The sequence below is a fragment of the Hemicordylus capensis genome, chromosome 3, assembly GCF_027244095.1.
Source record: "Hemicordylus capensis ecotype Gifberg chromosome 3, rHemCap1.1.pri, whole genome shotgun sequence".
Taxonomy (NCBI): domain Eukaryota; kingdom Metazoa; phylum Chordata; class Lepidosauria; order Squamata; family Cordylidae; genus Hemicordylus; species Hemicordylus capensis.
This window is the reverse complement of record NC_069659.1, coordinates 261,060,001-261,084,969: the sequence shown is the minus strand read 5'-3', so window position 1 is coordinate 261,084,969 and position 24,969 is coordinate 261,060,001. Positions and strand designations below refer to the sequence as shown.

The following is a 24,969-nucleotide window of genomic DNA, read 5'->3' as shown; positions in this document are numbered from 1 at the left end:
TTACTTGTGGACAGGTACTTTGAACTATTGCTTAAACCAAGAGTCTACAGCTTCTGCTTGCAAGCAAATTATTTCATGGGTAAGTGACCCGTCCTGGCATTTCTACCAGCAAGGGACATCAGCCGAAAACCTGAAGTAAAGGGGACGAGCCCTCAAGGGATGCTTCAGAGTGAACATTCAGTTACCTTTCAGTCAATTCAATCCATATTTTTGCAAGAGCCAAGTTTCTGGAAAGACTGCTCTTTTTCCCAGAAACTTCTTCTTTCCTTTCCGGAAACGACTTTTCAGTCTCCCTAAACTGAAATAATAGATAGCAAATAATAAAATACAAGTTGACAAATCAAGATAACTTGAAGGCTTACATTGATAAAGTACCAATATGAATGATGAAAGTTCTGGCCATTTAGCAGGACTTAACTTGAGCCAGGGTTTAGCGAGATCTTGTGCTCTTTTCAGTGGAACATAGGAAGCTGCATTATACAGAGTCAGACCATTGGTCTGTCTAGCTCGGGGAGGAGAGCTGGTCTTGTGGTAGCAAGCATGACTTGTCCCCATAGCTAAGCAGGGTCTGCCCTGGTTAATGGGAGACTTGATGTGTGAGCACTGCAAGATATTCCCCTAAGGGGATGAAGCTGCTCTGGAAAGAGCAGAAGGTTTCAAGTTCTCTCCCTGGCTTCTCCAAGATAGGGCTGAGAGAGATTCCTGCCTGCAACCTTGGAGAAGCTGCTGCCAGTCTGTGAAGACAATACTGAGCTAGATAGACCAATGGTCTGACTCAGTATATAGCAATTTCTTATGTTCCTAGCTCAGTATTGTCTACATAGACTGGCAGCGGCTTCTCCAAGGTTGCAGGCAGAAGTTTCTCTCAGCCCTGTCTTGGAGATGCCAGGGAGGGAACTTGGGACCTTGTGCATGCAAGCAAGCAGGTGCTCTTCCCAGATCAGCCCAATCCTCTAAGGGGAAGATTTTACAGTGCCTGCACATGTAGTCTCCCATTCAAATTCAAACCAGGGCAGACCCTGCTTAGCAAATTCATGCTTGCTACCACAAGACCAGCTCTCCTCCCTAGGCCATCTAATCTGGTCAGTTCTAAAACTTGTGACTATGAGTTAGTAACTGGTTAGTACATTCCGTTTGTTTATCTCTGTCACACGGATGTACAATGCACTACCCCTCCTTTGGTTGCCTGTACAGTTCTGTGCTGGTCCTTGCCAAACAAGAGTGGTGTTCTCAAAATGTCAGCAGTGAAAAAGAAGACAAACTGATGATCTTCCAGATGTGTTGTCAGCAGACCAAATGCTCCATGTGTGCTGAATGTCTTCTCTGTGACAGTTTTGCCTTCACTTATTCAAAGAACTTAGAATTGAGGAACAACCTTAGGATGTTTCCAGATGGACCTTACATCTTCTTCAGTGATGGTAGCACCAATAGTTAATTAACTGGGAAATATCTCCAAGAAGAGGTAGATAATAGCCCAAGGATTAGTCCTCAAAGTTTGATTCAGGATGTGATTCACCACATGACAATTGGCAAATGTTCCATCTAGAATTTCACTCACACTTCTGATGTGAATAAAAACATTGCTACATCTATTGAAACCCATGAAGGTGCCTTCATATGTGCATACAATTGATTGGTTTTTTATCACTCCAGATCTCTGTGCATTGACCTTTTAAGTTATCTGAATTAATGATCAAATGGCTGTTCTGGCCAATCATGTCCTGCAATTATTATTTCATGTCTGTGATAACATAATATATGTTTTGATATGTGTAATTTGTAAGATTGTTTGAACTGTAGAATTCTCCTTAAAGCTTTTGCTAGCATATGAAATACATCACTGTTTTTGTTTTTATACTGAAGTTTAAACCAGATTTGGAATAACAGATGTGAAGTACTGTCATCTGACTGTCACACCAATTGTTCATTGTTCTGAGAAGGTCACATCATAATTCATTAACAATAATTATTCCCTGGGTACATGCTGCACTTCTTTACTCAATTGCTTCATTAGCTCATGAGTGATTCTCACATTCACTGCTCCAATCAATGAAGATATATTTATAATGTACAAGTGGATGCTATTAGTTACAATATATTAACTGCCTAATTTAAAATAGAAAAGCTATCTTTATGAAGGGCAATTAACCACTAAGTGTAATTGATAATCCACATACCTATGATTAGGAAAGACAAATAATATAAAAAGAATGAATCTGGAGATGACATCTTTGGGTATTTTAAGTGATCATAAGCTGGTTCATTTCAGTGGGACCACATTTTCCAGAATTATGTCTGATGGATAAATATTTGCCTGAATTGATTTGAGATATATTCCTTACTGTAGGCATTTTTGCCTGCTTCAAACTAGAATCATTAGAATTTGATCTTAGGGCTGTGTATCGAATCAGCCTAATGGTTTGTTCCAATGTCATGCAAGGCATATTGGGACAGACATTCTTCATTGGAAACTATTCCAATGAAGAATGTCTGCTGCATGAAAATAGATTTAATGTGATTCTGCATCATATTGGCACTGCATCGAACCTATCAGATTATTGGTGGTGGGTTGGGGCTTACCTTTCCTGAAGTTCCAGCATTCCTAGAAAAAAGCTTGATGCATAGGGGTGTTTACCTTTCCTGAATATTTGGTGTTCTCCAAAGAAAGCAATTGCTCCCAAAGCAGCTGCAGCAGCAGTAATGATGCAAATCACTACTTTTCCATTATCATCTCAGCCTAAAAATGCACCAGAGCAGGAACCAACGTCATGATATTAGCAATAGCAATAGCACTTACATTTATATACCGCTCTATAGCCAGAGCTCTCTAAGCAGTTTACAATGATTTTAGCATATTGCCCCCAACATTCTGGGTACTCATTTTACCGACCTCGGAAGGATGGAAGGCTGAGTCAACCTTGAGCCCCTGGTCAGGATCAAACTTGTAACCTTCTGGTTGCAGGGCAGCAGTTTTACCACTGCGCCACCAGGGGCTCAGTCCTTTTCCTCATATATTACTGGGGAAATGGCGGTATCCTTTAACTATAGGGCATGGCCATCCCCCTCCTGCACCCCAGTAATGTATTGAGAAAGGACACAACATCATGATGTTTGTAGGGAAAGGCAGCTATTTGAATTGCTGCCACTGCAGCTGCCTTTTGGGTAGCCGCTTTCTTGGGAGAACATGTGATCCTCAGGAAAAGTAGGCATCCTGATGCACCAAGTTGATACTGATGTATCAACTCAATGCAATCCAGGGCCTCCTGCACAATTCAGTCATTACTGGGATCGGATCAGTCCTGATCCCGGTCATGAGCACCGTGCTCGGCTCTAATATTTATGCTTTTGGTTTCTGGGGTATGGTGGAGGAATTTACTAAGAGCCCTTGAGATGGAGCAGGGCAAAATCCAAATAAAGGGAATAGGAATGGTACCAAATAAATAAATAAAATAAAGGCCAATATTTAAATTTGGATTGTCCAGTTTGAAATCCATTTTACAACGTATTGCACTAATTGAAATATTGTTAGAAATTAATTATGGTTAGTTAATGAAGCCTGTGGCTAAGGCCTTTTTGTATAACATCTAGTTATTTAGGCATGTCTGTAAGTAATAATGCTTTCACACATACACACATATATATAATTGATTCATTAAACTCTAATGTACTTATAGCAGAGGCCTTGCATATTTTTTGTATGCTGGCCAGCTATTCAATATGTTTTTTTAATTGAAATTCATTATAGTAATAATAACCAAATAATATTCTGAGTTATTTATATCTAAGTTGTTAATGTATTCCTTTCTTCTCTTTCTTCTACATGTATTATTGTCTGTAAGCTTTGAGAGAATCATTCATTTAAATCCTGGATTCTAAAGCTGATTGATTTAATGTCTCGCCATTTTGCTCTGACAGGATCAAGGCATCTGGGCTGAAGTTGCGGTTTTGCACCAATGAAACTCAAGCTACGCGAGACAAATTTGTGGGAAAGTTGCAGCGTTTGGGCTTTGACATTGTAGTGGATGAAGTCACTGCTCCAGCACCAGCAGCATGCCGCATTTTGAAGGAACGTAACCTGAGGCCACACCTTCTTGTACATGATGGTTTGTTAGCCTTTGATACATTTACAGTTAAGAATAATGTATAGCACATGGATTGCCTGGAGAAGCTGCAGTCTCACTCTTGCATTTAGAACAAAGACCTTTCATATGCCATTGAGTGTAATTCAAGATGCAAATTAAGTTGATTGTATAGGTTAGCTCCAAAGGTGCCATTCCTTATATGGAAAGGCATCTTCAATTTTTAGAAGGAATGTCTTGCAAGAAAAGTGCAAGACATATCCACATATATCATTCCACAAGAGTTTGCATGACCTCTAGCATAAGCATTGGGAGGAGAGCTGGTCTTGTGGCAGCAAGCATGAATTGTCCCCTTTGCTAAGCTGGGTCTGTCCTGGTTTGCATTTGAATGGGAGACTACATGTGTGAGGACTGTAAGTTATTCCCCTTAGGGGATGGGGCCACTCTGGGAAGAGCCCTTGCATGCGGAAGTTTCCAAGTTCCCTCCCTGACATTTCCAGATAAAGATGTCTGCAACCTTGTATAGACAATATTGAGCTAGATGGATCAGTGGTCTGACTCAGTATAAGGCAGCTTCCTATGTTCCTAAGCATGAGAACTGCTATAGGACCTATCTATTATAGCACTGTAGAACTCTTGTTCTAACTCTTGCTAGGGTTTCAAGGCCAGTTTTGTCTGGGTCCTGGATTCTGTCCTGTCTTGTCTTCTGCATGGATTTGATTCTGTTGTAGACCCAATCTGGCCATGCTGCTTCTCTAGCTATGTTTGTGTAAGTTGGTAGGACCAGCAACTCCCATTACCCAGGGTACAGGATTGCTCTTTTCTTTCTTGATACGGTATCACCAAAGGTTGAGGGCCTCAACTAGTCTCATTGCAGATGGCTGCCTCCAGCAGCCCATGTAGCTGCAACGAAATTCTTGATTGATTAGCTGTTTTATTGCAGTTATGCAATAACTGTTTTATTATTTATTTGTTTGTTTATCATATTTCTATACTGCCTGATATGTATCTCTCTAGGTGGTTTTATGCTGTTTTTATTGTGATATATATTTTAATCTGTTTTGACTTTTAAATATTTTAAATTTCGTACACCACCTAGAGATGTACATATCAGGTGGTATATAAATATGGTAAATAAATAAGGTTAGAGAGACCAAAAACATGGTTTTAGTTGGTGCTTGTGGCACTGTTCTCTTATGTGTCACAGAAATTTGGTTGTCTTTTACCATACTGTGTAGGAACGACACCTAGACCTCTTGGGTTTCTGTAAATAAGCCCCTGTATTGTAAGTGTATTAATATTCCCAAACCTCTTCTTTTTAGCTTTTGTATTATGAATGAATTATATATTTCATTAATATTCCTAAAATATCTGCAATATTTTAAATAGTATTTCAGTGCTTGCAAGTCCCTGAGCATGGACAAGGTTCAGGGTCAAAAGTTCACACTTATTTTTCTGTAGTTTGACAGTTGATTTTTGGAGGGTTTTTTTCCCAAAAAATGGAAGGAATTTTTGTTTGTTCTGATTGGCTGGGCTGAGAAACTGTTGGGGCAAAAATATACATATATTGAGAGGGTTTGAGAGAGCGGAGAAAGTATGGTGGAGGCAGTCAGAGCTGGAGGTAGCAGAAGAAGGAAGAGAGTCTGGAAGTCTGTTAGAGGGAGTCCAGGAAAGCAGAGAGTGAACAGCCAGCAAGAAGAGAAGCCTAGCTGAAATCACTAGAAGAAAAGGAAGAGCCAGGCTGAATTGAGCCCAAGACCTGTGCTGTAATTAAAACAAGAGACTACCCAGCAAGCCAGAAGCTGAAAAGAAAGCACAGAGGACTCTGAGTAAGGACCAGTACAGAGTCAGGTAATGATTGCGTTTTTCCAGTTTTTATTTTTCTCTGATCTGCTCCATTAATAAGTGATTTGAATTTGTTTCTTTTGCTGCAAAATTTAATGTTTTAATTGAACAAATTTTTCTAAAAGTAAACTTTCTCGCTATAAAAAAATTAGAAGCTTGTTGATTTGTCTCCATCCCACGCCCATAAGCCTTTCCATACTACTAGAGTTTTAGGAATTTTTTGAAGGGCTGTTGCAGTAGACTCAGCCATACCACCCCACCCACCCCCGCCAAAAGTCTACCTGGTGGCAGTGGGAAAAGGTTAGGTGGGATAGAGAGCTGTTCCTCCACATGTGGTGTTAGCGGTGGGATCCGTCACCCGTGGTTGCGCAGCGGAGTCATTCCTCCACACATACATCTGGATGGGTTGGGTATATGTGGACTTTCATTAAAACACACACACACACAAACACACACACTCAGTCTAATGTGCAATAAATTCCAACTCCTACTTCTGAGTAGACTGGACTTATTAAGACTTAATGACTGTGCCTAGAGATGGGAAATGTGGATGAAAAGAAGACATGTAAAGATCCACACTGAAACTTCAGATTGCAATAGAAAACTGAGAAAAGAGGAAAGGGGGCACCATCAAGGTCAACCTTTCAGTTCTGTCAGTTTATCTTTAAATTAGAAAATATCACTTTTGGGAATACAGTGAAGTACACTCATTTTGCTCTTAAGCTTCATCCCCAAACATAACTAAAATGCTGAGCTGCAACTTTGTGGTGTCAGGTTGATTCTAAACGACTGTTGTCTGCTTGCTATCTCCTATATACATTTGCCCAGTTACTCAACTATCAAATGTCTACATTTTGAGATGCACTGTGGCTTGTGGCCTGACCCTAAGATTTGCAGTGCTAGCAAATAAGTGCTCAGTATAGGTGCAGATATATGTGGTTGCTTTGAACTTTCAAAAGTTTCTTTCCCATTTTCCATGCATCCCATTTTCCAACATAGCATTTCACTGGTACCACAATGATTGCATGCCATCATTGCAAGCAGAGAACATCTCAAGTAATGTTTAAATGAGCAGGCGAGAGTGTTGAGCAGGCGAGAGAGTTTGCTCTGCATTTTCAAGTTCCCTTGCAGAATACAATGGAGTTTGAAGGGCAGTCAGAAGGTACAACCAGTGTTCCCTCTAAGGCATGGCATGCTCATGCTCACACATTTTAAAATATCCTCTCAGTTAATTTTAGATCCTGCTCAAGCTGGATCGGGAAGGCCCCATTCTGAATACACATGTGCACACACTGCCTTGATAGTGCTGCCCAGAAAACTCATTCCGCACACAGATGAAAAAAATTAGAGAGCACACTGGGTACAACTATAGTCATTACAGGGCTGCTCTGGCTTAATCGATCTGCAGTTGCTCATCAATAATTGAAATCAAATTGGGAAGGCATCGTCTTGAAAGGATTTGGACTTTTTTTTGGTTTTTCCTTAGATGTTGTCCCTGAATTTGCCAGTATCGATAAAGCAAACCCGAACTGTGTGGTGGTGGGCGATGCAGCAGACAACTTCTCTTACAAAAACCTTAATGATGCCTTCCGAGTTCTCATTGGTCTAGAGAATCCAGTTCTAATATCCCTGGGAAGAGGGTAAGTTAATCAGTGTACTGTTCAGTGAAACAGTGTAGATATCAGAAATATTTGTGCTCAGGAAGTGTACAGCTTTTACACCCCCACCCCATAACCCCTCTTCAGTTTCCAAGGCAAATCCATCACACATACCATTGCATTGTGTGAGATACTACAGAAAGCAGCTTCATGAGTTGTGGTTCACTGTCTACCCCTATTAGGATTTAAAGTTAGTCCTTCATGGTGGCAGATTATTTGTGTTGTTTTTTTTATAGTCCAGAGTGGCTAGCTTAGGAATGTATTGAACCTAAGAACAAATTTTCAAAACTTCCTCATCTTTGATTTTGACAGTCAAACAGGATGAGAAGTGTGTTTTTTATCTCTGTGTCAGCTGGTGGACCTTTTGTGTTTTTAAATTATACCATAATATAATTATATACCGTAATAGTGACAACTGGCTGGAGGAAGCAAGAACAGCACTGGCAGGAGGAGAGGGTCTTATACAGCCAAACCTTTGCATAGAATAGGAGCTTGTGTGTTTTTCTTTGGCTCTGATTTTTATGCTAGTCTTTGTATTATCTTTCTAATAAGCTACTTTGTCCATTATTGTATCTGTGACTGCTGAGTATTGTAAGGCAGCACAGTGAGGCCACCCTTCTGCGCTTCCTTAAAACACAGAGAAGTCCATGGAGAACTTCCATGAGAAAAGGGAAGGGAGAGATCCATTGGAAATTGGGGCCAGGGTACCTGTCAGACTGCATTCACCCATATGAATATGCCAGGGCCCTCCTATCATCATCTCAGGCCCTGCTCATGACCCCGCCACTAACAGAAATTAGTCCCCGGTTGGCGGGGACTAGAGACAGGGCCTCTTTGGTTGTGGCCCCTCAGCTTTGGAATGCCATCCCTGAAAAGCTTTGCCATGTTCCCTCCCTTGGTGTATTTAAAAAACATCTTAAAACACACCTTTTAAAGGAGGCTTTTTAATATCATTATTATTTTGCTATATCTGGTAGGTTCTTTTTCTTCTTTAGCTTCTTATAATTTTCAGTTTTAGTTTGAACCAAAGAATTGTTTTTAATCTAACTTTTAAGAATTTTTTAATTTCATTACTTGTATCTGTCTATCTTATTGTTGTAAGCTGCCCCTTGCAGTACTGGAGGGGCGGGCTATACATATTTTAAATAAATAAAATAATAAAAAATAAATATCAACTTTTTTCAAAGAAAGAAAGAAAAAATTAAACTTCTCTGATGTTAAAAATTGATGTTAAACTTCTCTGAGATCACTAATCCAAATTTGACCAATCGTGTTTTTGAGATGAATGCCAAGTGGTTATACATTCTCATAGTCTATCAGAAATCATTCTATGCAGTATAATGATGAAATATAGTGACATTTTAAAATATGTGTGTAGTAGAGTGGTATTTTAAAATATGTTTGTGATTAGCCTGAAAGACTGTATTTAACAACTGCAGAGTAGGATTTTATTCACAGCGGGGAAATGCTTGACTAACAAGCAGAAGGTTGCCAGTTCGAATCCCCGCTGGTATGTTTCCCAGACTATGGGAAACACTGATAGCAGGCAGCAGCGATAGAGGAAGATGCTGAAAGGCATAATCTCATACTGCACGGGAGGAGGCAATGGTAAACCCCTTGTGTTTTCTACCAAAAGAAAACCACAGGGCTCTGTGGGCGCCAGGAGTCAAAATCACACTTTACTTTACTCTGCCTACATGTAGGGGTAAGAAGATATTTTGTGTTTTAAGACTGAAAGATCTTGTTAGTTACTGAAAACCATCTTCCCCCACATGATCCTGTGTGTCCACTAAAGTCATCTTCAGACAACCTGTTCCGCAACTCATTAGTATGAGAGGTGTGTTTGGTGGCAATGCAGAACAGGGTTTTCAGTAGCGCCCCCACCCCCAACTGTGGAATTCCTTGCTCCAGAATACTTGTCTTGCCCCCTCTTATGGTGTTTACTTTATTTCCCCCTTCTTATGTGCTTGAATAACTTCAGCTAAATTCTGCTGCTCTATGAGCATTTGTGTAGTGATCGGCCTCCCTCCCCTCTAAAGAGTTAAATCGGAAGTGAATCCTGTCTTGACTGACAGGCTGGTGACCTACAGAGATCGCCCAATCAGTCCACCGGGGGGGATGGGGCCTAGAGAACTGTTGCTGGGAATTCTGGGAACAAAAAAGGAAGAAGCTAGGCTGGAGGTGCACAGGAGGACATGTGGCCATGGAGGCTGGCTGCAGGAAAATAACTCTGAAGATCCTTGAAAGACAGGAGGGTAGGAAGCTTGAATTCTCATCCGGAGTTTGGTAAGTTCAAGGAAAGGAAGCCTGGGCTTTGGCTTCGGGAAAAGTTTGTTTAGGGAAAAGTTTGTTTTGTCATTCTTTGTGTTAGGGCAGTTATATTTTTTGTGTGTGTATGCTTTGTATATCCCTGATACTGTTCTAGTATAGTTTACCTGCAACATAATTGAAATAAGAAACACTAGCCTATGCTTAATACACCTAGGGTGTTGCAAAAGCATCTGTAAACATTTAAGTGTACATTAAGACAACCTATTTTTGTAATCCTACTAAGTATTCTTACTTGGATCTAAAAAGCTGAGAGAGCCTCAGACAGAAGCAGTTTGTAATAATTGAATAAAACTGTTTTTTAAAGTTCTTTTCTTTTTACAAGCCTGTCCGAGTTGGTTTTTAATTCAGGAAAAGGGATGTGTGTGAAGGGGGATTTCTCTGGTGCAAACACATCCTAAAACATTCAGTAGCTATCATTTTCCTCACCACGTGTAGGCTTGCACACGGAAGATTTTTGTACTTGTCCAAGAGCCAAATTAAGAGAGTTTTTTTCTGTTTTGTCCCACCCCAAACCGTTTCTGTAGACAAAAGGGGTGGTGGCGGCAGCTTTTTGAACCTACCAGCTTTTTGAACCTATACAGAATAGTTTTAGGAGAAACCTAGCCAGGCAGCTCAGCAGGGATCATTCAGCATTTCTTTACCTCATGTGAGCTTGCTCTGAGATAAAGGTTTTAATCTGCTACAATTTGATATTTTAGGGTTTTAGTTATGAACTGGTTTTGATTTGCTACAGCTTTGATTATTGTTAGCTGCCTTGTGGGCCCAGGAACATTTTCTCACAACCGCCCCCCACCCCAGGCATTCAATTATATATCTATGACCCTGGTTTCTGCTTTTTGTTAGAGTACGAGTGAAGACTGAAAGCCCCTTATCTCTCATCTTAAACCAAATAATCTCCCCACCCACACCCCATATTTTGAAAAATAAAAGGACTGTGAGATTAACTGAGCAGGATACTGTTAGCTGATGCAGAGGGTCTTAATACCACAAGGATGCCACCCATGTCAAATCTAGCCAAGTGTGGCGAAATCCCTTGGAAGCATGCAACTTTTTATCAGAAGAAAATGCTGTTAAACTCTCTTGAACACTTTTATGTTAAGATTCTTACAGGTCACATTCTTCACTGATCTTTAGGTAGTGACAGTCAAATTCTTCACTGATTTTTAGACCCATGCAGTCGAACTTAGTATTGAATAAGTGTGCTTAGGATGTGACTACAAGTGTGTTACATATCCCATTGATTTCCAGTATGAGTTACAGAACAATCCAAAGCATGTTTATTTAGAAGTAAGTCCAACTGAGCTCAGTAGAACTTACGTCCTACTAAATGTACTTATGATTGAAACTTTAAATGCCCTCAACTATGCTAAACATGCCATTAACTATGTTAGATGCCCTCCACTATCCATTTGTTTATTCCTGGTAGCTATACTGCAGGTAACTTCTATATACTTCTATGTAGCTGTAAGCCTTGGTCTCAGTAATGGTAGACATGTGGAGATTTACTATGAATTGACTTCTTCATAGTGGGCCATTATGGAAAAAGCACATGACACATATGAAGTCAGTTCATCTGTTTTGCCCCTTTAGATGCACTCCAAATACCTCTATGGAGAGAGAGCGCTGATCTTACAATAGCAAGCATGAATTGTCTCCTTGGCTAAGCAGTGTTTGCCCTGGTTTGTATTTGGGTGGGTGAATACATGTAAGTGCTGATGTAAAATACTCCAATTAAGGAATGGGGCTGTAGCTCAGTGGCAGAGCATCTGCTTTCATACAGAAGGTCCCAGGTTCACTCCTTGGCATCTCCAGGCAGGGCTGGGAGAGATTCCTGCCTGAAACCTTGGAGAGCCATTGCCAGTCAGTGTAGACAGTTCTGAGCTAGATGGACCAATGGTCTGACTCAGTATCAGGCAGCTTCCTGTCTTCTTGTTTAAACAGGTATTTTGAACAAATGTGCAGGTCCTCACACATGGTAAAAGGATACCCTGAGAGTGCGTCAGAATGCCTGCTGCTGAAATCACAGCAGGCGCCTTTTCGGTAGAGATGTGCACAAACTGGCATTCGGCCGATTTGGCAGAGGGGGCCCAGGAAGGCCTTTTAAGGAGCGGGCCCATCCTCCCCCACTGCATTTCCCCTGCTGGGAAAAACCGGTGCTGCAAAACCAGTGCTGCAGGGGTGCTGCAAGGAGGTATGCAGCAGTACTGGTTTTGTTGACAGCGCCGGCAGGGGAAAAGGTGGGCGGGCACCCCATGCTCCTTAAAGGTAACACACACATCCCACCGCCAAACCAACTGAATGCACGAACTGGTTCGGCAGTCCATAAAAGGACCACCAAATCAGTTCATACACATCCCTACCTTTTGGTGCAACCTCTTACTTATTATGTGTGCTGCCTGAGTATTATCCGTACCAATAGTTTATAGCTTTTTTGCAACAACAAAAAAGTACAAACTACATAATGTGCACTCAAGCCTATACTAATTAGGCTTGTAAGATGTTTAAAAAAGGACAACACTGATCCATCACTATCCTATGAGAAACAGTGACATGAATTTTGCTTTGATTAAAACAAAATTTCTAGGTTGCCATTTAGTAGGAGTACCAGTAGCATGCATTTTGTTGTTCTCATGTAAGATTTCAGTGTTTTTTGTATAAAAAGTATGTAAACAGTGCTTGTTTCTTCAGATTGACTTTAGCAGAAAGCCCATTTCTTTAAAGTTTTAGCTATGTCCCTGGAAACCTAGAGCATTCAAGTTACTGGAGCAGAATGCTCTCCTGAAAGTGGAGTGATTTACATTTAGCATCTGTTTTGGGCTGAGAGTGGGAATTGGCTTTGTAATTTCTTCTGTCATGCCACTGTCAGAAAATTAAGCTGTTTACGCTAGACTATAGAAGGTTAATGGCTGTTCTAGCAAAGGTCAAGTGGTCATTTTAAAGAGAGGCTGTGCTGAATAATCGAAAATGGCAGAAGGATAAAGCATAAAATCTTATCTGAATGTTCATCCTACACATTTTTGTTCTGTACCTACCTGTCTAGGGATTTAAAAGAAAATACTTGCAGTTGATTGGAAGTTTTTATTTTATTTTATGTGCATGTGTAAAAGAGATGAAACGTATTGCATAATATTCTGAATTTGAGAAAAGCACTGAACATTAGAACAAGAGCTATTATTAGGTTCATTGCTAAGGCTGATTTCTCAAAGAAAGAGCCCTTCCTTAAACACACACACACACACACACACACACACACACACACACACACCCCTACCTTGTTTTGGGGAACCTTCCCAGATTGAACTGTCGAATTTGGTGGCAAACTTCAGACTACTTAATCTTAACATGGTTGGTTGGATTCAGTGAGGTCCACAGAAGACATGACTTCAGGTCATTGGCACTCATATGCTTGCTCCCCCCCCCCCGCCCCCATAAATATCATATGGGGGCTGTCCATATGTGTATGAAACTGGGCAGGACAATAACTGGACTCTTTAGAAGCAATGTGCAATGACTTGCCATGCTGTACAGTCATTAAGTTGGAGTGCACCGGCCACTATGCCCTATAATTCCATGGTGGCTTTTGGAAATTTGTTCACGCAGAGTTTCCATGCCACCCCCACAGCCTTTGCCTGTATTTGCTCTGATCATAATCATCTTGGAAACCACTGTTCCTTGAGATGGTGAACTTTTATACATTTATCCAATCTGCTACTTGCTGGTATATCTGCCTAGCTGATATATCTGCCTAGCCTCATTCTCTTTGTGTATGTTACCTAAATCTTTATACTAATTTGGGAATTGTACTGCTTGCTCTTATTTTCAATAGCGTGTTAAACCATGGGGAGAACAAATAAGATCATTTTAACAAACAGAATATGTCTTGCAACATTTTAATTTCATTTGTATTTTTTTATTTTTCAGACGCTATTATAAAGAAACTGATGGTCTAAAACTTGATGTTGGCGTTTACATGAAAGCATTGGAGGTATATTATACTTCAAAGATAAATTTTATTTCGCATAGTAAAAGTTCAATTATTCAACTGTAAAATGCACAATATGTTTGTTTTTAAAGGTGTTGTCTTGCTGTTTGGGGAGTATTGTTTAGTTGGGTGAAATGATGTATTACCAGCTATAGAGAAATAACCAGCTAGGATAAGCAATTTCGTTTAATCCAGCCTTGACCTTTTTACTACATAACTAAAAAGGTTCAAAATGCAGCTGATAAAGCAAAGAGCAGAGTATGAAGTGGAAGGGGTGAGGAGCAAGGGGTTGCTCTTTTTATGTTACAAATGGAGAAGGTTCTAAAACTTCAGGGTGAGTGTTCGGCGCTTTAAGAAGCCCCTTCATTGCTACAGATTACAGCTCTCTCTCCAGTTAAGAATACCCGTACAGAGTGGAAAACTGCATTCGATGACCACAGAGTGCATCATGGGGCACATAGGTGACCCAACTTATGGCCATTGTGGTGGTGGTCCATATTAGATGTAAACAATGACTCTATTTCAGCCAATGAAATAACACAATGAGCAGATTCATGAACTGGAAGACATATATTCATAGAGATACTGCTCTTCTCCTGAACTAAAGAAAATATGTGTGGCATTGGAGCTGGAGACCACAGTGAGTGTCATGGGGCTCATATACACAGAGAAATATCTGTTGATAGCTGTCACATAGCATAAAGTTCTAGTGTGAACTACAGATCAGAGACCCTAATGTTAGCAAAACTGTTTGAGGCTTTAACTATGCTCATCTTGTGATGAGACATCACTGCACTGCTAGTTTCCTTGCATCTTCCAGTGGTGGCCAGTGATGTGGCATGGGGGCAGCACAACTGAATGTGATGTATTCCTAGACATTAAGGCAGAGGTTGGGGGGAGATATACGGATGCCATATATAGATATAGATATAGATATAGATATAGATATAGATATAGATATAGGGAGCCAGCGTGGTGTAGTGGTTAGAGTGCTGGACTAGGGCTAGGGAGACCCGAGTTCAAATCCCCATTCAGCCATAATACTAGCTGGGTGACTCTGGGCCGGTCACTTCTCTCTCAGCCTAGCCTACTTCACAAGGTTGTTGTGAAAGAGAAACTTAAGTATGTAGTACACTGCTCTGGGCTCCTTGGAGGAAGAGCGGGATATAAATGTAATAATAATAATAATAATAATGTTGTCAATGCTCCCATGGCATGCATAATGTGTAATATTTACCTGTATATCAAAATTAAAGGGGTCCATAAGTTTGAAAGAGAAATAAATACCATCTCTGTTAATATAGGTTAATAAAGGTTTGTTAAAAGAGGAATCCATGGGAGGGAACTAAAGCATGCAATGACTTCAAATAGTTTTCCAGCATTGGTTACTGTGACTGGGGATTATGGGAGTTGTAGTCCAAAAACAGTTTGGAGGCCTAAATTGAGCAGGCCTGCTTTACAGTAATACCTTTTAAGTAATCCACAGAATCTCCTAGCTTTCTGAAATCCCTGAGTTTCTGGATCTTTTAAAGGAATATGTCAGTAAAAAAAATTTTTAGATTGTGAACCCTTTGGGGACAGGGATCCATTCTTATTTATTTATTATTTCTCTGTGTAAACCACCCTGAGCCATTTTTGGAAGGGCATATAGAAATAGAATAAATAAATATAATAAAATCTTACTTTATATTTTATTTTATTTTAATGTTGAAAAATAATATTTCTGCATATATTTTAAGACTGCTTTTTGTTTGGAAAGAAAACCTACTTGCAATCAGTTGGTGTTTATGTGAAATTTGATCCTTTGCTTTGCATGAACTATTCTGGGATATTTACCATCTTAAACTAGTAAAATATTGTCATTGTTCCTTGTTCCCAAACCAATGTATATTTTTCTTTATTTCCACCCAGATCTAGGGGATCTTACTAGGTCATGTGAGGAAGCAGCAAGAGCCCCCTCCCAGTAGATCCCTTTCTCTGGACTTCTGAGGGAATCTTATCAGACCTTCAGAAAGACATTTTCCTGTCTTGCAAACTATGTATATAAAATACAGTTTGAGTACCTGGAGGTAGATTTTCAGTATTTCTGCAGTGTATCCCTAAATTAAGTGACACTTTTCACTAGTTGAGCTTTCAATAATTGCATATTTCATAATGTGTCTCATTTGTGTCTTTAAATGGACCAAATGATTTTTCCCCCTTATTGTACAATCTTAATTTTGTTCTGTCACCTAGTATGCCTGTGATATTGAAGCTGAAGTGGTGGGAAAGCCAGCCAAAATGTTTTTCCAATCAGCTTTGGCAGAAATGGGTGTTCAACCACACCAGGTAAGATTTCTTGTTAAATTTTCTGTATTAACTTGCTCCAGCACCACTCCTGGAAGCTGACATGAGGGGAAAATATTGCTCATGTGAACAGTATAGTTGTATGAACAGCATAATATTGGAGCTACAACTTGGTGCAAGACTGAGGCTCCCCTTCTGTGAAAAAAAAAACTTGTATGAATTCTTGGGTCCCATGTTATACTGCTCACACAAGTAGACCAGTAATGTAAGCAGGGTTTTTAGTCAGTCCTGTCATATTGTTGTAAACAGGTGCATACCGTAGTATATACAGTACAAAAAGAGAGAGGGATTGTCATGGCTCCTAATAGAGCCAGAGGAGTTAACTAGGGTGAATCCTTGACTGTAAGGGATTCACAATAGGCGACCACCATTCCCTTTATTTTAATGTGGGACAAACTACTCTCCATATACGATTCCTAGGGGGGAGTGGCAAAACTCTCCCTAGAAGGGGCTGTGCATTCTTAGTCCTCTAGAGGTATGTGACTAAGGCAGACCCAAAATGTCTGCCAAAATGTCTGTAGCACACATCACCAACAAGGGTTTATTATTAGATACAAGAGAAACAAGAGCATTCAGTAAGAATAATTGTCTTTTCATAAAGCTGATTGTAAGAGAGATAAGTTTTCATTAACCAGGCAACTCCGATTCAAGCAATACAATAAAGGAAAATAACCTCCCTTATGCATCTAACTGAACTAGTCCCTATCTTATTACTCACAGGCAGGGATCTTCCTGCTGCCTCCTGGCTGTGGCCTTCTCATTTCCTCAGCAGCTTCTCAGCCAGCTACTCCCTCAGAGCACTCTTGGGACGGAACAAACAAACAGAACAAAGCTTTCTCCTCCTCTGCTGGTGGCTGTGAATGTAGTTACTGCCCAGTCCTCTGGATTGGTCCTACTGTTTTGAATTTTCCAGGCTTTCCCCCATATTAGTAAAGGCCCACCCTCCCAGCAGTTGCTCTAAATGAAGCCTAAAGTAAAGTTGTGCCGTCGAGTTGGTGTCGACTCCTGGTGACCACAGAGCCCTGTGGTTGTCTTTGGTAGAATACAGGAGGGATTTACCATAGCCTCCTCCCATGCAGTATGAGATGATGCCTTTCGCTGCTGCCCGATATAGGTGAAGCCTAGTCCTCCCTCAAATCCATCCCATCACTACAGGGGTGAATTTCAATGTTCATCAAAGTTAATCGGGGTAGCAAATCTTGGCTCTCCAGCTTAACTACAACTTCCATCTTTGCCAGCCACAATACATTTTAGCTGGGGATGATGGGAGTTGCAGTTCAATATCTAGGAGGACAAAATTGGAGAAGCTTTCAGTCTGTCAGGGCTGCTCAACTTTGGTCCTCCAGCTGTTTTTGGACTGCAACTCCCATAATCCCCAGCCACAGTGGCCAAAAGCCAGGGATTATGGGGGTTGTAGGGCAACATCTGCAGGAGAACCAAAGTTGAACAGCCCTGGTATAGACAATACTGAGCTAGATGGACCAATTGTCTGCCTCCGTAAAAGACAGCTTCCTGTGTTCTTAAATTTCAAATAAATTGAGTACTTCAACGCTTATGCTAACATTTAATAGCATAGTGTTTTCTTTTTCATTTCATAGTTTTTTGTTTTGTTATATCACGTTACACAGAACAAGGAGAGAAATATAGAAGGAGATCGTAGTTCTGTTTAAGCCAAACACATAACTTCTCCTGACATGCGGACTTTTACTTGGAAGAGTCATGAATTACAAAATAATCCCATCCAGTGACTTAGACAGCATTAAAAAAACTCAGCATCTTGTGTCTTAGAACCTATAGATGACATTATGACCCTGTATTTCATGCTTTGTTTGTTTTTACCTTTATTATAAAGTATAGGCATTAAGAAGAACCTAGTAAGACATCCAGGTTCAGATTATGATTGTCCCTTAAAACAAATGTTATGCATGTGTTGTTCATTCTGTTTTTGAGTATATCAAATGTAGGAATTTTAAATTGGAGGAATTTTTTCCTTTAATATAAAATTCCAAAGTTTTTAATATAATAATGAGTGGTTATACATATCAGTTCAGGATATTGATGGTGTGTGTGTGTGTAAATATATATATAAAATGTTGTTTATATAAAATGTTTATTTCCTTTTCATTCTCTCATACACTTTCCCATCCGTTTGTCTACACCGGTGGCCCCATTTACACTATACACATGCAGTACTCATGCTTTACAGGCAACCAACTTTGCCCCGTTGTTAGAAGGTTTTGCTTGTGCAGCAATTTTTACCAAGCCCCACCTTCCCTCTGCTGCCCCTAATACAGGTGAAACTCGGAAAATTAGAATATCGTGCAAAAGTCCATTAATTTCAGTAATACAAATTAAAAGGTGAAACTGATATATGAGACAGACACATTACATGCAAAGCGAGATAAGTCAAGCCTTAATTTGTTATAATTGTGATGATCATGGTGTACAGCTCATGAAAACCCCAAATCCACCAGCAGCTAAATCCACCAGCTAAATCACCAGCAGATGAGCCAGTGACAACCACAGACAAACCTCTTCGGACAATCTTAGTTGGTGGTGGGGTTCATGACAAAGAAGGCATTCTCTTAAGTACCTGGGACCCATGCCATTAATGGCTTTATAGGTAATAACCAGCACTTTATATTTTGCTCAGAAATCTATCGTCAGCCAGCATAGTTCTTTTAAAACAGGAGTAATATGGTCTTTCCAGGTAACCCTGGAGACCAACCTGGCTGTTGCATTTTACATGAATTGTAATTTCTGGATTATGTACAAAGGTAGCCCAACATACAAAATATGTTATTATCAGTATGTGCGCCTGGTAACCTCCAGGCATGGGGGACTGGGGGTTGGGGAGGAAAGGAGATGGTCAAAACCATTATTTTCCTACAAATCTGCATGTTCTGTGCTTGTCCCTCTATGATAATAATATGTTCTAACATTTATCCAAAGCTAACTTGGATTGCACAGATTTATGGATGATAATATAAACAGTGAATGTGGGGTTTGTTTGTTTTGGAGGAAAAACATTCTTCTGAAACAAAATCCTAGAGGAAATATTTGAAATTGGATTTATCTTGGAAGCTTTTTCTGGCATTTATTTCAGTTTAATACTTCTAAGTGTGATCTCATTATCCATAGTTTTGCCCAGTGATGTTCCTGAAAACACTATTTGCTCTGTGATATTTTTTCCTCAGTCATTTATTTGGGGGCCGTTATCCTGATCTTTCCTCATAGTTATCTTGTAGCTAAGCTATATGTTTCACTTTTTGTAATCTTCCTTCACAAGTCAATCCCTCAGCATTCTTAACTATTTTTGCCACTCTTTTCCAAGCATCTTCCAATTTGTTGCTATCTTTCTGGTAATGAGATGGCCAGAACTGAACACAGTATTCCACTTGTACTAATCCATTAATCCCAACTTGAAGGGCCAGGCGGACCAAAAAACCTATTTCAGGAAAATGCATTTGAGAAAAAAGTGGGAAGATTTTGAGAAAAGAGCTCAGTGGTCTCAAGTCTGATTGCTTCTAAAATAAATAATATGGGAGCTACACAGGAAGGCCAATGTTTGGACTCACTGAGGGTTTAGAAGGTAAGACATGAGAAATCTTTGCTGCCACTATTGTAGTAAGATCTCCATTGTCTTAACAATGCTTGCTTGGCCTGGCTTTCAGGACTCCTAAGCATTCCATAACTCCACAGTGCCAGGCAGTGTTTGTTTCAGTGTTTGTTGCTATTGGTTGCCTTGAGAAGAAATTATCAGTTTCTTCTGAACCTGTATAAGTGGATAGCATATTCCAGTGACGGCCGGTGAGGGCAGCACTGGGGGTGGCAGTGAGGGTTACCTTTAAAAAGTGACCACCAGTGGTACTGATAATCTGTAATTCTTCCACTCGTTGGATCTCATGTCTTTCTGAAGCAATTAGAATAGTCAATTGGCATCACTAGATTATGAACCATGATGACAATCTTTTGTCTGAGTACTCAATTCCTCTTGTGTTTCTTTTGTACATACTCTTGTTCAGAATATTCCAGTGGCAGCCACTGAGAGGGTGGCACTGCGGGGCGGGCGGTTAGAGGCACCTTTAAAAAATGATCCCAGGTGGTACTGCCGGTGATCACTTTGAAAAGATACCTCTCACTGCCACCCCTAGTGCCATCCTCATTGGCCACCTCTGGAATATTCTATTCACTTACACAGGTTTCACAAGATTATATTTTGGTGCTTCAGGACAAATATTAAAATGGTGACCCAATGCTTTGATACGTGATGTAGTGGATTAAAGCCTTTGTCTCAGAGCAAGCTCATGTGAGGGAAAGAAATGCTGAATCATTCCTGTTGAGCTGCCTGCCTAGGCTTCTCCTAAAACTTTTCTGTAATTTTTGGTAGGTTCAAAAGGCTGCCGCCAGATCTCTCCTACAGGCTACTCTGAATGAGAATTGGAGTGATCAAAGAACGTGGAGAACGTGATCAAAGGCACGTGGAGAAATTGTTGATTTGGCCAAGCTCTCCTTGAGACACGTTTTGCACCAGAGAAAGCCCCCCTTTCCCGAGTTAAAAACCAACTCGGAGAGGCTTGTAAAAGGCAAAGAAAAAAAATCTATTTTATTTCCAGTACTACCCACTGATTCCATCTAAGGCTTTCTCAACTTCTATATACAGTTAAGAATACTTAGTAGGTTACAAGAATACTTCAAAAAGCACCCTGAATAATGTTGTGGCGGCACACTTAAAAAATTGTGGTTACCCAGTTGCAAAGAACACGTATGTAGGAAAATGCAAAAGCACACTTAAATGTTTACAGAGTCTTTTGTAATGCCCTGGCTGAGGCGTAAGCTAGTGTTTCTTAGTTTAATTACGTTACAGGTAAGCAATCATAGAACAGTATTGGGGATATACAAAGCACACACCAAAGAAACCGAAAGTCTAACTAAACCAACTTTTCCCTAGACATTTCCCCCTCAACTTCCTGAAGCCTGGCTTCATTTTCTTGAATTTCTAAAGGGAATTCAAGCCCCTGCAGTTCTTTCTTCCAAGAGTTGAAGTCATCTTCCTGCAGCCATCCTCCATGTCCACATATCCTCCTCTGTACCTCCAGCCCAGCTTCTTCTCATAAAGAGCTCGCTTTTTCCTGCCAATGGCTCTCTAGGTCCCACCCACCTGGTGTGCTGATTGGTTGAGCTCTGGAGTTCACCAGTCTGTCAGTCAAGACAGGGTTCACTTCCAGTTAACTCTTTAGGGGGAGGGGTGGCCAACCACTACACTTGAGTTACTGGATCCAGTGAAATTCAACCCCACTTTTGCCAAACAGCTTAACTTTATCCTGTCACTCTAGTAAAATCCCAGTAGGTTTTCATGAGCCTGCCCTCTTTGTATCTTAACAGCCACACATGCCATTTATTTGTGTATTTACTAAAATATTTCTACCCTGATTTTCTTCTCAAGAGGATGAAAAGAAGCTTACACTCCACAATTGGGCATATGACTGCTGGCTTTTCCTGGCATGTGTGGTGGTCCATTTATGTATGTTTATGTTATCCTCTGCCTAGGATAAAAAAAGAAGAGCCAATGACTCTTATCTCATAAAATTCTTCCGATCAATTCATTTATTGCACTTCAAAATAAAATTAACTGCATCATTAAATCACTCTAAATCACCACCTGTGTTTTATAAAACATATTTCCGTGTTCTGCTATCTTCATTTTACCACTGCAACATTTTAAATTGTCTCATTGCAGTAGAACTAGACTGTGGCTAAAGTTTGAATTTTTTGGAGTTGCTTTAATCAATAAAGTTATCACCAGTCATTTCCCTTGATAACTGCTTTGTAAAGAGAACCTGACTTTGCTTGCTACAGCTGAGATGTTTTCTGCCTGCTCTTGGAATAGAAGGTACTCCCTGAAGTCCAATTTTCATTTTAACCTCTCTGCAACAGCCTAGAAAAAACAGATTGCTGGTATTACTTTAATAGATAGGAAATTTAAACCTCTTAGAGGTAACAAGCCCCTTCTTATGATTCAGTAATATGACAAAGAATAACACATCTTTAAAGGTTACTGAAATAGCCCTAATTCATATGTTTTAAGGCTGTTGTAACAGTGGGTGATTTTTACTGCATTACGATAAAACCTAAATAATGTTAAGGTTCCAGTAGTTTAATGCCATCATAAAAAAGGTATATCTGTAGCAAATTGTCCTTCCTAATGGGAGCTACAATGGGTCAGACCAGAGTGCATAAATTACTTATAGTTGCAAATTCCTAGATCTCATAGTGCCAAATACTGGCATGAAACTGTGCAAAAGAATACACCCCTTATATCTGTGGGTTCATAAGGCAACTTTCCCACCTTTTCCCCAGTGTCACTATACTGTGTGAAAAGGCAAGAGTGGCATTTGCCTTCAGAAGGACCTACTACTGGGTTGCAGGGTGCAGGGGAGATTGGTGAAAACCCACCTTCTCCACACAAACAGCAGAGCTGTGTTAGTCTGCAGTAGTTAGTTTGTGTTATTCTACTGTAGAGCAGCATGAGCACCTTGTGAGAAGCTCTGGTGCTCCTTACTATGGATGTCAGCCACCAAATACATCCTAAGTTAAATTGCTCAGCCTAATACCCATCAGATGGGTATAACATTCATCCATGGACACAAATCAGCAGAATTTTTCCTGAGGAAAAAGGGGAGGGGGATAATAATTTAATATCTTACTTGCAGCTACCACCTATTATCCATGTGACTCCTGTGAAGATTGACATGCTTGCATATATTAGAGTAAACAAATGCTGCTTCTGATACATTTGTACAACTATATCCTCAAGTATCTCTGTGTGCTGTGATGAGTAGAATGTTGGGATCGATAGGAGTGGACAGAAGGTCATTGGGATCTGCTTGTTGATTACTGGATGACTGCACAGGTATATCGGCACGGGTTCTCACTCTCAGTTGCTTAACAATAGCAACAACAAAATTATTCCCCCTCCCAAATCAGGCCATTAGATCTGTGTTCTGAATAACTTAGAAGCTATTTTATGTATAGATTTTTATACCACCTTTCATTAAAACAATCTCAAGGTGGCTTACAGAACATTTAAAACAATATAAAACTATCAAATAGTTACAGAATAAAAATATCAAATTGGAATATAAAAATACAAATTTAATTAAAAGTTAAAAAAACATACACAATAAGACCATAAAATACAGAGCAGCAGCAACAAAAACACTCATATAAAAGCCTGGGTAAAAAGGCAAGATTTCCCTTGCTTTCTAAAAACTCTGATGGAGACTGAGGAGCAAATGCCCACCGGGAGAGCATTCCAAAGTAATAAGTGAGAAGGCCCTGTCCCACGTGCGTGACGCTGAGCCTTCTTCGTTGTTGGCACGCTGAGCCCCCAACAACAATCTTATCAACCAGACAGAAACACTTGGGAACAGGAGGTCCCTCAGATAACCAGGGCCCAAACCATTAAAGGCTTTAAAGGTCAAAAACAGCACCTTCAGTTGGACCCTAAACAAATTGGTAGCCAATGTAGCTCTTTCAAAATGCATGTAATATGATCCCAGTGGGCAGCTCTGGATAAAATCCAAGCTGCCACATTTTGCACTAGCTGCAGTTTCTGCATATTCTTCAAGGGCAGCCCCATGTAGAGCGTGTTATAGTAATCCAGTCATGACATGACTAAGGCATGGGTAACTGTGGCCAGATCTGCCTTCTTGAGAAATGGACACAGCTGGCACACTAGCTGAAGCTATGCAAAGGCACCCCTGGTCACCACCTCCACCTGAGCTGGAGTTGGAAAGCTCTGCAAAAGTGTGCAGTTTGGGGGTCCAGCAATACCCCCAAACTGCACACCTGCTCTTTCAAGGGGAATTCAACCCCATCCAGAACTGGTTGAATCCCCTCATCCCGATTGGCTCTCCTACTGATCAACAGCACTTCTGTCTTGCCTGGATTCAGTCTCAGTTTACTAGCCCACATCCAGCACATCACTACCTCCAACCTCCAACTCAGGACATCCACTGCCTCCCTAGGTGCAGGTGATAAGGAGAGGATAGAGCTGAGTGTCATCTGTATATTGCTGACAACTCAGTCCAGTTCCTTGGATGACCTCTCTCAGCCGTTACATGTAGATGTTAAACAGCATGGGGGACAAAACAAGCCTTTGGGATTCCACAGGCCAGTGGCAGAGCAGTGACTATCCGCAACCAGGAAATTGTGGCAGGTCTTGTCTAAGTCCCCTAGTACCACCTTCTGGACCCTCCCCCTGAGAAAAGACTTGAAGCCACTCTAAAGCAGCACCTCCAATACGCGTTCTTGAGGCGATCCAGAAGGATATCATGTTTGATGGTATTGAATGCCTCTGAGCGGTCCAGCGGAACCAACAGGGATGTACTCCCTGTCAAGCTCCTGCTGTAGGTATATTCAAGTATACATATATGTAGGTATATTCAAGTATATGACTGTATATGCAGGTTTATGGTATGCAGTAGATAATTTGCTCTTTCCTTGGGCTGCCATTTTCTACACCCGGAGTTATCATTTTGCATTTGGCTCAAGTTGGGCTTCAGCAGTTCTAGTTAGGTTGAAAGAAAGGGTCTGGTCCAAACTATTATCCAGTTCCATGCCTAAGCAGAATTTTGAACCCCTCATAGTCCACACACTGTTACCTTTTCTGGGAGTTCTACACATATCCTCATCTTTGTGGTCATTCTCTTGTTTTGAAAAGTGA

The 24,969-nt window shown here is 40.5% G+C and overlaps 1 protein-coding gene across 9 annotated transcripts in view; it reads left to right on the top strand.

Annotated features, from left to right (window-relative positions):
- The window catches only part of LHPP (phospholysine phosphohistidine inorganic pyrophosphate phosphatase), a 302,212-nt gene that overhangs the window by 17,733 nt on the left and 259,510 nt on the right, over positions 1-24,969 (top strand). For 8 of the 9 annotated variants that reach the window (XM_053306394.1, XM_053306395.1, XM_053306396.1 and 5 more), the window contains 4 exons: positions 3,916-4,103; positions 7,411-7,564; positions 13,835-13,898; positions 16,131-16,223. In XM_053306394.1, the coding sequence (XP_053162369.1) occupies positions 3,916-4,103; positions 7,411-7,564; positions 13,835-13,898; positions 16,131-16,223 (499 nt within the window). Of the gene's footprint in view, positions 1-3,915; positions 4,104-7,410; positions 7,565-13,834; positions 13,899-16,130; positions 16,224-16,961; positions 18,343-24,969 lie in introns of those variants that run through there. The other variant, XM_053306390.1, reaches the window with a different exon arrangement.